Raw genomic sequence first — 13,095 nt, forward strand, 5'->3', positions numbered from 1 at the left:
AGCTGCAGCCCAGCGGCCCCGTTGCCGCTCAGGGAGCACGGTCGACCGCCTCCTCGAGGGGAGGGAAGGGCTGCGGGACCGACTCCGTGCTACCGGCATAGCAGTGCCCGGCGCCGCCTTCCCGCCCAGAGACCTCAAACCCGCCCCGGCTTCCGGCGCCGGCTGGGAAGCTGGGAGCCGGGCGGAAGCCTCGCGGCGGACTGCGCATGCGCTGGGGAGGCGGGTCGTTGGGGGCGGGCCCGCGGCGGGGGGCGGGCCCGAGGGTCAGTTCCTGCCCGAAGCGCCGCACCACCCCCTGCGCGGGCCGGTGGTGCCGCTCGCGACTGAGGTAACGGCTGCCCCCTCCCGTCCCGGTCCGGCGGGGCTGTCTCTCCTCTGTTTCCTCCCGGGGAACGCCACTCGCTCGCGGTGGGCTGGGGCAGGGCCGCCGCGGCCCGCCCCACCCCGGCCTTGCCGTTGCCCGGGGAGAGCGCGCCGGGGGCCGCCGCTGTAGCGCTCTTCGGTCCGGCGCGGTGCGCTGCTGATTCAGCTCGGGCGGCCGCCCCGGAGAGAGGGAAGGAGACCCTGCCGGGCCTGGCGGGGCTGGGCCGTGCTGCTGCTGCTGGCACCCGAGGGCGGCCGCCGCCCCGAACCTGCGGGCGGGCGTTGGGCCAGCGAGGCGCACCCGGGTCTCAGCGCGGCGGAGGGCGGTGTTGGGGCCCGTCCTGAGGCCTCGGTGAATCCCCCCTCCCCGGGCCGGCCCGCGGCCCCGCCGGCGAGAGACCTGCTCGCTTCGTCGTCCCCGTCGCTGCCCGTCCTCCCGGTCGTCTGCGGACACCGGCTCTGCTGGCTGCCCGCGGGTCCTGGGCCGCTCGCCCGCGGTAGAGCCGGGGCCTCGGGGGGTGGCGGGAGCTGCGAGGTGACAGCAAGGCGGTAACGGGAAAGGTCCCTTTGCTTCTACGGTTGGGGCGTGATGCAGGCTTAGAAAATGCTTATTGGTTATTTGCTCGTCATTTACTGTGTGTTTGTAACTGGGAAAGTGTTAACTTGGAGGCCTTAACTCGGTCGGTTTTTTGTACAAACTGATGCATTTAACATCTCTGTCACAGCGTTGATCATGCAGGAGTGTAGTTACGGGAGAACCTTTAACGAGGTGTATTTGCAGCAGTGCTGACTTGTTTCTTTTGGGGGGAGCGGGGTTGCAGTTTTAGTTGAAGAAACAAGCTGATCTACATGTGCTTCACTGTCCACTGGAAGAATGACAGATGACAAAGATGTACTTCGAGATGTGTGGTTTGGCCGAATACCAACCTGTTTCACTCTGTATCAGGATGAGATAACTGAAAGGGAAGCTGAACCTTACTATGTGAGTATAATGAAGGTAGTCACAGATAGTCCAGTGTGTGACTTGTCTCTCTTCACAGCAGATTTAAAACTTCAAGCTTGTTTCACCAGTGAGATAAACTAACCGTAGCTAATCAAGATCTTTAAAAAAAAAAAAAAGAAAAAAGAAAAAAAGTCAATAAATAATTGGGTAAGAGGAGGAGGCTCTCCATGTACTTATGTTGAGTTTGGGTGTTCTTGCATAATGACTAGAAGGGAGAGAACTTGTATGTTACCTTACTACAGAGCTAATTTCAGTCAGAGCTTTGTGCAGTCTTAAACACAAAGGTCAGTCACCTGTGTAACACAAACTCATAGTCAACACTGACTCCAGTATTTCTGCTTATGGACTTTTTCTGCTCATTTTCTTTAAACGCTAGCAGCCATCAGAGATCTAGCTCGGATGTAGGAAAAGCAGCTATAATGTTTTAACAGTACAGTGCCTGAACTGGATTGCTAGCTGATGATGAAAATGAGGGTGATGGATGTATTTGAGCTGTAAATTGGAAGGGCTTTCTATAACTATGTGTTATTTATTTATAGTGTGCTCAGCAGTTTTCATCCTTTCAGCACCTAATAGATAGACATTTGGTTGATGGAGAATGTTAGTTGATTCTGTGAAATGTAAACTTGATGTAACAGGTATGTGGGAGGAAAATCTTCTACTGTGAGTTTTTACGTGATTCTGAAATCCTAAAATCTGTCATATCCCGCTCATTTTCAAAATATTACTGGATAGAAGTATTTCATCTGCTGTGCGTAACAGCTTCTTTATGTCATCAGTTTTCGATTTCCATGTGTGTTCAGTGGGTTTTTTGAAACCTAATAAAGCACTAATGCTTTTCATTCCATAATGATAGTGCTCATCTTCCTATGTTTTAGTTTCACCACTGGTAAAATAGAAGCACTTTTACTTCATGTGGTTGACCTATTGCCAAATGCATCTGAACTATCTAGAAGTCTGAGGCTTTAAATTTCTTTTATATATATATATATGAGTTTAAATGTACGTATATATATTGTATAACAGCTACATGAAAAGTACGAGTTTAATTATAGAGACATGCAGTCTCGATCTGTTTAACATCAGCATGGAAACCCTGAAACCATGTTATCTTCATGGTATGGCCAACTTTCTAAGCCAAGGAGATAGTTTTAAACTGGTGGGGTCTCTTTTATTTACTCCATTTGAAGTATACACAGGAATTCTCAAGGCTTAATTCTCTATTTCTGCAAAATCTAGTTATACACAGATCATAATTCTGAAATTTTAGCGTCTTCCTTTTTCAGGTCATGTTGGAGCTGATATATAGCTCTGCTTCTTGAAGAGACCATGGATTTATAATAGTAAAAGGTAGAACGGCAATCAAAGTTTTAAACTATGGTTTAGTTCTCATGGTTTCGAAGCGTGTCTACATTAATGTTTTTGTTCAGATCTGGAGTGCGTTTTTGAAGGAAGTCTTCATCCTTTCCACTTACTGTGCCCAGGTTTGTATCACACAGCAGTCGTATAGCCCGCAAGCTGAATCACTTTCATGTGAAGCTGAAGCAGAAGGTATGCTTCAGCTGCTAATTGGCATTTAGTGTGGGCTCAAACTGCAGCTAAACTGAAGTAAAAAACATAAAAAAGTGTATGTAGCAAACATTCCCAGCTCTCAACACCAGCTGTTCAGCTTTATATGTCTGCTCTTACCACACCTCAGTACTTGTTAATATACATAGAACCTCTGTATTTCAGACTGCCTTCCATAAATGGGAAGGCTGCATGGGAAGGAAACACTGGCATCGTTATGTTACGAAGGGAACAAAGCCTCTGCTCTGAGGAACTTGCTTTATGAAGATGGAGGAACACATAGGCCTAGAGGGTGAGGGGTTAGAAAAACAACCCAGCACCCGTGTGATGGATTTCAGTTTTTGAGCAGTGTGGCAGGAGACCCTTGTCTGTTAGATGTGTTATCACAGCTCAGGAGTGATGCATGTGTGTATCACATTATGGCACTGCATGGGAGTAACAGCTAATTTAAAGTGAGCTTGTCTGTCTTTTGGAAAGAGTAGTGACATAAAGACTAAGCAGCTCAGGTAAAACACTGCCCTGTAGGTTTCTGCAGAGTTACACTGGAAGTGGATGTGTCAAATTTCTTGTGTTTCCTACAGATGCTTATGTTTTGAGTGGAGGCATAATCGGGAACAGCTAGGTTGAACTACTTTTGTTGCTGAACTACTGACTTTTTCCTAGTCCTAAAATTGTTACAATTTTTATTTTAAAATATTATACTGTCTGTCTCTTGGTGCAAACAACAGTTAGAAATAAAATTTTTTATGATCTGTTTTGAATGTAAAATGGTATTTTGCTCTGCAACAAAACCTGTGGAGATAGCTCTTTATACACAAAAAACATTGCAAGCGTTTCCTTAGGCATTAGGAATTCCTTGCATTTCATTTAACCTCCACAGAAAGCATTTCTGGTTATTGTGATTAAGTACTGTAGCAACAGACAACATGCGAAAGGAAGGTGGTGTGGTTTGTGTAATTTTGGGGATGGCATATTCTAGACTACTAGGATTTATTCTGCCTGGTAATGTATTTGGAGATTTACTTTTGTTTTCTTAATTTAATGAGGAGGACTAATCTTATTTGTTGGCTATTGTCTTATGAATTCAGATGAGAATATGAATGTTAGGGTTTTTTCATGTTCTCAAATGGTATTTTTTTTTGATTGTAGTACTGAGTGACACGTTTATCTTGTCTCCATTACTGTTGCAGTAGTCAATCTGATCCCAACAGGTCGTGAACATCTACTTGGCTTTATACTGTGTACTCTGACTACTTTGAAGGAGTTTATGCCAGCTTTCTGTTTTTATACTGAGTGGGAGAAAACTTACACAACTGGTTGCTGGAGGGAAAGGCACCCAGCCTCACATAACGTTTCAGGAATCCTTTCTTGGTCTTGCTGCTTAAAAGCAAATCATTCACGCACCGATTGCTTTAGACTTCTCTTGAATCTTCTTACAAGTCCACCCTTTCTAGGGAGCAAGACAGATGTGGCTCCTTCTGAGTCACAAAGCTCAACTGAAAGTGGGGTTTTTCATTCAAATTTCTTTGTGACGCAGCATAGTGAACGGCAAGTATTATACTCATCTGCCATTGATCAATGGGCAGCATGGCAGAGTCAATTGCCAGACAACTTGAATCAAAACTGGGATTCTCTTCTGTTTAATTCCTTGTGTGTTATATCGTGCACTTTCCTATTAGTTATCTCATGTACAATTAAAATTGAGAGCTATTGAATCTATGCTAAATATGCACTCAGTTTATTCGTTAAAAGCTTTAATACTACCTTGTCTGTATATTTGCCCATGCAGTACTGTAGGTCATTTTTATGACAGGCATTCTGTCTTTTAGCGTGTTATGTAGTGATTTATTAGTCCTACATTCAGGTTGCTGTTGTTGCATTACTTGCATTGTGGGGTGTATTTTATTTTCATGGCATTATTCTAACCTTTAGCAGAAAGTCTGCTAATACACAGTTATTTGTCAAAAAAATAAAATTTGTCAAAAAAAAAAAAAGGCAAATCTGACCTAGTGGAATGAGTTTAACTTGGTTTAGTATGTTGTGTCATATGATTATCAGATTTTTTTCTTAATTAAGTATTACAGCCCTAAACCAAGAATTATTACTGAATCATGGCCATTCATTCGCAGTATCTAGAGATACTGCTGTAGGGTAGCCAAAGGGTGAAAGAGTTCCTTGACCTGCACGGACTGGCTTAGGAGTCAGTAGCAAAAAGTACCTGTGCATGTCATTCTGGTGAACATGGCTTTGCTTAAATGGAAGGCTCCTTGCCACACGGGTAAAGTGGTGGAGGAGCTTGTGAGTGTCTAATAGTCTGGAAGGTGAGTGACTGTGTAGAATTCCCGTTTTCATATAGAGGCCTCTGTAAAACAATTAACATGATTCTGCTTCAGAGAGATTGACTAAAGCCCAGCATATAGTTAAATATGTTACAGTTGGGTTTTTTTCATAAATATCAGTACCTTTCCCCTGGAAATACTCAGTAAATGAAAAATAAAACACATCCAACAACGCAAATAATGCAACAACAGCAACCTGAATGTAGGACTAATAGCATTTAAAAATTACAGGATTTTTGGAGTAAGAATGTTATGTGTTAACCAATGTTTTTCACTAAGTGTAGAGAACTGGTGGAGAAGGGATATTAAAAGGGATAACAAATGGAAAATGTCTTTAAACTAGGCTTTTAAAGGTCTCCATTAACATATTTGATATACTTGTAAATCTCTAGGATAATTAGAGCTAGAAAAGTGATAGAATTAGATTCTTTCATGTCTCCCATGGAAGGGGAAGAATGTAGCAAGGTAGAAGATGTGGGACGACCAAAAAAAAGAGTTCATTGGGTGCTGCAAATGCTCAGCATCTCTGACAAACAGGCAATCTCTGTTAACCTAATTAACCGTTGGATTTTGTACTCCAGAGGTGCCCATTGGGAATGCTGGCCATGTTCTGTTAAGTTCAGTTAAATGCTGTTTGGTTATTGTCTGTGATCTCCGATTATGTTGAAATAGAAATTGTGTTGTTCTTCCACACTACAAACTAAAGTAAAATATTTTACAGAGGAAATTAGTTATGTGGTTGAAAGGGTTATGTCAACAGTATTCCAATCAATACTGCTTTAACATACTTATCAATTCCTGCATGGCTGTGTCACATGCAGCATGCTGAAAATTGGCTTTTGCAACAGTCCAAATGGGTCTCCTATCAGAATATACCAGCAATTTAACTGCAAATATCATGCAGAAATAATATGGAATTATTACCAAAAATACTTGTGTTTGATTGTAATAGCCTGGACAATATTGTCTCAAGAACAATCAGTGTAGATATATGGAATTAGGTTAATAAAGGAAAAAAGGAAAAAAATGATACTGTTGTTTAAGTCATTGGGGTACCAAACAATTCTCATTTGAGTGTGTATATGACTTCATTGAATTTAATAAGATTGTTTACCTTTTAAAACTGAAGGCTGTGCTTAATTACCTTGCTGAATTAGGCTCCCATGAAAGAAGGTAGAAACAATATGATGATGGTAATAAGAGCAACAGATGGAAAAAAAACCCCATATGGTACCTAAAAGATCAAGTGTTAACTGACTTGATGACTGTGACAGTGGTGAGTCTTGATCTTTTGCAGTTTTATGTAAATCTAAAATTTAGTTTTTTCACAGATGTATGCAGATTAGTAACCTAGTGCAGCATTGTTTAAAAGACAAATCCATTCTCTTTCATACGAACTTACTCTTTATTTACTATATCTCAAAGTGTGGTCTAATTTATGGAGAGATTCTGGAAGAATGTTGCAGCAGAGATCAAGTTTTCTGTCAGGCAAAATATATCGTTATATAGTTTGGGATGTCTGTACCATAGACATTCACTTAAGGCCTAGCATTATCCATATACTATAAAGAAAATATTTTAAGAAATGACAATGGTTATGAGGAACACTGAAAAACAAATGTTTTTCTTTCTCTAAAAATGTAAAAATTAATTTATTTATATTTATTCCTTAGACACATCTATTTTATTAATAATTAGGAAATGACAATAACTTTACAGGATTGATACAATTAATTTAAAATGCCTGCTCCAAAGCTAAATGCTATTTTATGGGAAAGTTAATCTTTTCTCGTTGGAATACTGAAAGCATTGTTCGTTAAAGCTTATGGACTGATTGATCTTAAGTAAATGCACTATACAGTCATCAGTCAGTACATGGATGCAGTCTGCTTAACCACTTTTACTAGGCATGAGACCTTAAAAAAAAAAAAAAGGGGGGGGGCGGAGGTGCAAATAAAAAATAATAATATGGCGTTCTGTTTCAGATAGGACATAACATCACACTTGAGAAAAAAGATACCATACCACAAAGCTGTAAGAAGGTGTCTTGTTTCAACTGATAAAATATTGTCAGTTTTCTTTCTGATTTTAGTAGCTGGGCAAAGGTTAAATGGTGGAAGAATCGTAGTAGCCTTGACTATAACCTGTTGAATTGGCAAACCCAGTGCAAAGAAAAAGGAAATTGCCAGCTATTGGAAGTACAAAATGCACTTGGAAAACAAAACCTTAACCAGCTAGCTTTCATTCTTTTTTAAAAAAGACTGTAGGAATTTGCATTTTGAAATAACAGCTGATACACAGTTGCTTGTTATATTCAATAAGAAGTTAGAACATGTTCCCAGCTGTTCATATGAAAAAGGTTAAAAACTTAATTCTTTGGCCTGCTTAAATACAGAAAAGCGGAAATTAATTTCCATTCTTCTCCCTCCCACCACATTGAAAGAATCAAGACAAGAACTTATTTTTTTACTTTTTTTTGTGTTAGTATATTGGATACTGCTGTTCTGCATCTTCTGAGTATATAATTTTATAGCCTTTCATTGACCATTAATAAGTAAACTGTGTAAAAGACATCTTACCTTAAAAAGGATAAAAAAAGAATGCGGACTGAATTTTGGTTATGAAAATGCATACTTGTTACAGATTTTTACTAATTTAGTAAATGTTATGTGTACTTAAAGCTTCTATAATTTTTTTCAGTTGCTTTTGCCAAGGATAAGCTACTTAACGCTGGTAACAGACAAAGTGAAGAAACACTTTCAGAAAGTTATGAGACAAGAGGAAGTTAGTGAAATATGGTTTGAATATGAAGGTACACCACTGAAATGGTGAGTTTATTTAACTTTGTACCTTTACTCAATTTGTCATGTAAGGAGTTACCAAGTTCAGCACAGTGTCAGTACTTTTCCTAAACTAACCACTCCGTTGGGTTTCAAAGATGGCAAAAGAGGAGGAGGGTAATAAGGAAAGCATGCTGTTTGTGAAAAACAGAATCACAGAATGGTAGGGGTTGGAAGGGACCTCTGGAGATCATCTAGTCCAACCCCCCTGCCAGAGCAGGGTCACCCAGAGCAGGTTGCACAGGAACGCGTCCAGGCGGGTTTGGAATGTCTCCAGAGACAGAGAAGAAAGTTTAATGTTGAACATACTTTTTATTATTCTGTTTGTACTTGCTATATGTATGATGTGGAGGTCGTGCTGCACCTATTGTTTTTGTTCTAGTTGTTACTGTAATACGAAATGCCTGTGTTTTTGGCTTTCCTGTTTCTTGCAGTAGAATCACCAAACAAATCTTTATTTAGCTTATTCAACCTTCTTAAAAGATGCCTAACATCATAGATAGGAAGTATTATTTCTGCAGTCTGAATGTGAATAGGATACATGCTTAAAGACAATAAACATTCATAACCTTCACTCTTCAGTGATGTGTTATGTGCTTGCGCTGTAAAACAGATAATCTAATGCTGATACATAGGCTCTTTTTGAATTCAATTAGTTCAACTTCTTGAACTAATTGCTATTGTTTTTATTTTTGTTCTATCATATGGTCTATTTGGTCTATTAAAAGAGCCTTTTTTCTTTTTTTTTTTTTTTTCCTGAGAGGTTGAGGAATCACACTGCCATTGTTTCACTTACTTAGTTTTCATAAATGCTGTTCATCAGACTTTGTTTCTTTCTATTTCTGCCATGAAGAGTTAAAAACCAAAACATTTTGAGAGCTGACAAGTTTGCGAGCTAGCATCAGCTTTCCATAAAGTACTTAGTATTTTGGACACTGAAGAGATACTGTATCTCTTTTTTCTGTGTTATAATAGGAAAGAAAACTACCAGTGACTGTTTCCACCTCTTGAACCTGCATTGTCTTGTTGATTAGCAAGCATCATATCATGGAGTCCCTTTAGACTTGGTGATGCAGGAGATCTTTTCTAGTTTTTTGTTTCTTTGCAACCAACCTAGTAATAGTAATATGTAAATATAATACGTAATATTACATTTATATGTAATATTACATTAATAAAATAGTAATATGTAAAAAATGAAAAAAGCATAAAACCTAGCTTTTTTCACTTTTTCAAAACTGGCTGGCAAAACCAGCTTTAGATACTTATTTAAATTATCTGCAATTTAACAATAATTGGTCTCTTGGTGTGCTATAGTGGTCTTGAGTCATGATGGATACGGTCTGAATAAACAGCAAGGTAGCAGGCTTGTCCCAGTGAGTTCATAATCTTAGGTAGATAATGGGAGGAAACTTTAAGTTTTTGCTGAAGTTGTAACAAGAAAGGAAAGAAAAGCTTTTTACTTCAACCAAAAATAGATCTGCATTTTCTGTAAGTTTTTAAATACTATGATGTTTAAACTAGAATTAAAAAAAATAAATTACAGAATATAGGTATAGAGTAAAAAGAATATATATAATTCTAAAATTAAGTGAAGAGTTAGTAAACTGAACATTGACGTGAAAATGAATAGTGTAATTATGATCTGCTAATTAAGGCTTTGATCTTTCAGAAAATCGAAGCATATTCTGCCAGGAACAGCTCCACTGATTTCAGTGGAATTGCTTTTCTAAGAAAAATGCTATCTACAAACTATTATTTTAGGAGAATGGTAATCCCCTAAATAGCTGAAGCTTGTTCCAGGGAAGACCCAAATATGAGAACTGGGGATCAGATTGAACTAGTAGTTTGTAGAGAAATAATAGCATTAATGCTTAATCTTTTGAAGTCTAACTTTGGCATTCAGAATCAAATAGAACTTGCTAGTAATATTTCTTATTCTAATTATTTATATTGCACTGTGAGGTCATATTGCGTACAGTCTGTGCGGTTTCATACCTGGTTGGAATGTAGTGTATTTCTTTTCAGCTGCAGCTCCTTTTCCAGTGAGGGTTTGGAGGAAATCTGAAACATAGCTTCAACTTCATGGTCTGCAGCACTCAGACCAAGCTCCTGAAGGGGAGGATGCATCTCTCCAGGTGTGGAGTTATAGGAGCCTGGGGCCTCCTGCCAAGGTTGTTGGGGCAGGGGAAGATGGTCTCCTTGCCTGCAGGAGGTGTGTGCTGGGGGAAGGTCTGTGTCATGAAGTTAAGGAGCTGCAGTCATCAGCCTGTGCAGCATCAGAAGACTACAAACGGAAATGGATCACATCTTCTCAGAGAGCTCTCCTTTATCAGTCTCTCCAGGACCTATAACTCTGATATTTCGTGGTCACTACAGCCAAAGCTGCCACTAATTATCACATCTAGAACTATTTTGTCTTGTTGGTAACAGAATCAGCTGTGGGTCAGCTCTGGTCCCTCCTGTATCAAGAAATCTTGACTACTTGTGTCCCACCATGTTGCTTTTCCAGCAGATGTCAGAGATTAACAAGAACCAGGGTCTGCGATGCAGAAACTTCTTGAGTTTTTTAAAGAAGACTTTATCTACTTCCTCACCTGGATTGCGTGATCTGTAACAAACTCACTGTGATGTTGCACTTAACCAGTCTCTCCTCTGATCCTGAACCACAAAATCTCAACCAACCTGTTGTCTGTCCCATTAAGTTTCATGCATCTAAGCTGCTCCCTCACATGGAAGACAACCCTCTTCCCTCATTTGCCCTGCCTGTCTTTCCTGAGCAGCTTGCGTCCATCCATCCACAACAGCATTCCAGTTGTGCAAGCTGTCTCATCGTATCTCAGGTAGCCCAACACTGTCACAGTTATGTCACTGCATGTGGAGCTTTAGTTTCTCCTGCTTGTTTCCCAAGCTTTGTGCATTTATATACACATACTTGTGGTAGGCTCTCTTCTACCCTCTTTTATCATTTTGAGCTCTCCCTTGTAGCAGTCATCTTTCACCACTTGCTTTCCATCCATGTCCATTAAATTTCTACTTGTCTGTGGGCTGTTATTCACAACCCTGTTGTTTATGGTCTAAAGCTCTCCTCACGAGGCTGGCCAACCTGAAGGCAAAGATACTTTTCTATCTCTCCCTAGCAGTCCTTTGTCCATAAAGAATGTCCTGTGGCTGTAAAAGCCAAGTCCCTGTTGTCACACCAGCTGCAAAAACAGTTACTGACCTGCAGTTATTGACCAGCGTTCGTATCTCTCTGAGCCTTTCTCCTTCTGCAAAATTGTAGAGGTGCTACCTTGCCCCTGGAGCTGTATAGTCACTCTTGATATGCTCAAGGGTTCCCTTGCAAACCTTGTCAGTCTGCAACTTCTTAACAAGTAGCAAGTGAGATTGGCAGATGGGGGGAGGGCTCTATCCCCTGTAGGAAGGAGCCTTCTACTGCTATGACTGCTACCTCTTGGTGTGGATGTGCTGTTCAGGCTGCTCTGATGCCTCCTCAGAGCTTCCAGCCCCTTGTCTGCTGTTGAGGCACTGACTGCAGGTGAAGAAGGAGCCTGCCTTCTCTTGCCAGAGGTTGCAAGACTCCGGTCTAACTCATCTTGCAAGTCTCCATTCACCACTCCAGTGACTGCAGACCCTCTTTCTGTGCAGTTGGGAGCTCAGGCTCTCAGCTCTGCAAGGTCTCAGCGAGGATGCCATCAATCTTTTTATCTTCCCTGATGCTGTGCAGCCCACTGACCTCCTGCAGTTTCTTAACTTGGTGACATAGCTCCTCCACTAAAACACACCTCCTCTAGGCAAAGAAACTCTGCTTGCTTCAGTCCACAGGAGAGGGCTCTCCTCGCAGCTTGAGACCTGGAGAGCTGCATCCTCTCTCAGGAGCTCTGCCTGAGTGAGAGCCTCTGATGTGCCAGGGGTGATTCCTTCAGCAGATGTGAAGGGACAGCACCCTATAGCTTGTTACCATCCCATTTGAGCACCTGCACGTGGCCTTCAGCAGAGTTTCTGTCCCCTTTCTGTGGATTGTGCTGTAGCCCTAGTAGTTGCATAGGTGTCTTTCTAGTATGAACTGGATGGATACTTGACCCTTCCTAAGCCAGAATCAGTGGAAGACAAAAAAGGTCAAACCACCATTTGATCAAGTGTGGCTGACATATTGTTTGAAAAATGCTGCTTTGCTTAAGAAAAATTTATTTCTTACTGACTACTAAAGGAAAAGGTAAGACTATTTTCCAGTGCAGCCAAAATGTCTCTCACTGAGACGTTCGTTCATAAAAAATACCTAAACACTGGATTTTGGCCACTTGATATACTTAGTACCCCAAACAATTCTGGTGTATAGGATTTATTATTTTTTTTGTCCTGAAATTATCAGTTCATGTGACGTGTCTTACTGATTTACTTCACTAAGTTATTCTGATCTGAAAACAATGTACCAGCTCATGTGGTCACTTTCTGTCCTGGGTTCAGAAAGAAATTGTTAGAAAAGTAGTAATTTTCCTTACTGTCCATCTGTCACTTTCAAAAGGATTTTAGGTCCTTAATGTGGTGTTTTCCAGGACTTTTCTCGTGCTCTGAAACCACCTTCTGTGAAACAATACAAGCAGTAATAAATTGAAAATGACTGGAAGTCGAGATGCTGTTACACTTTTATAGGTTGAAAGTCTTCAACCTATAAAAAAAAAAAACCAAAAAAAAAAAAAAAAGATTTGTGGTCTCTTAGATATTTTCTCTTTGGTATTTCTCTCATTATTTCCTTGGAGAAAGTTCTGCACAGTCTGCCTGTCATTTGCTCCCACTCTACTTAAGACCAGTTTGATTTCAACAATCCAATAATATTCTTTCAAAATAATACCTTTCTAGGCTGGACGTTTCCTTTAACTGTTTCTCTTTTTTTTCTCTTTTCTTTTCAGGAGGGCAAATCTTTAAAGGCTCTCTTGGGGTTTTGAATTTTTTTTTCATTCTTTTGGTTACTGTAGGTTCT

General features: G+C 40.6%; 1 protein-coding gene across 9 annotated transcripts in view; it reads left to right on the forward strand.

Moving 5' to 3' along the window:
• Positions 1 to 215: 215 nt before the first annotated feature.
• The window catches only part of ATG5 (autophagy related 5), an 82,341-nt gene continuing 69,461 nt past the window's right edge, over positions 216 to 13,095 (forward strand). For 3 of the 9 annotated variants that reach the window (XR_008465209.1, XM_054193889.1, XM_054193893.1), the window contains exons 1-3: positions 216 to 328; positions 1,185 to 1,345; positions 7,975 to 8,102. Coding sequence is in view for 8 of the 9 variants with exons in the window: in XM_054193889.1 (XP_054049864.1) it covers positions 1,238 to 1,345; positions 7,975 to 8,102 (236 nt within the window). In the remaining variant the exon portion in view is untranslated. Of the gene's footprint in view, positions 329 to 362; positions 513 to 557; positions 899 to 1,173; positions 1,346 to 2,652; positions 2,717 to 6,431; positions 6,551 to 7,974; positions 8,103 to 13,095 lie in introns of those variants that run through there. The other 6 variants (XM_054193890.1, XM_054193891.1, XM_054193892.1 and 3 more) reach the window with 6 other exon arrangements.

Source organism: Rissa tridactyla, chromosome 3, assembly GCF_028500815.1.
Source record: "Rissa tridactyla isolate bRisTri1 chromosome 3, bRisTri1.patW.cur.20221130, whole genome shotgun sequence".
Classification (NCBI taxonomy): domain Eukaryota; kingdom Metazoa; phylum Chordata; class Aves; order Charadriiformes; family Laridae; genus Rissa; species Rissa tridactyla.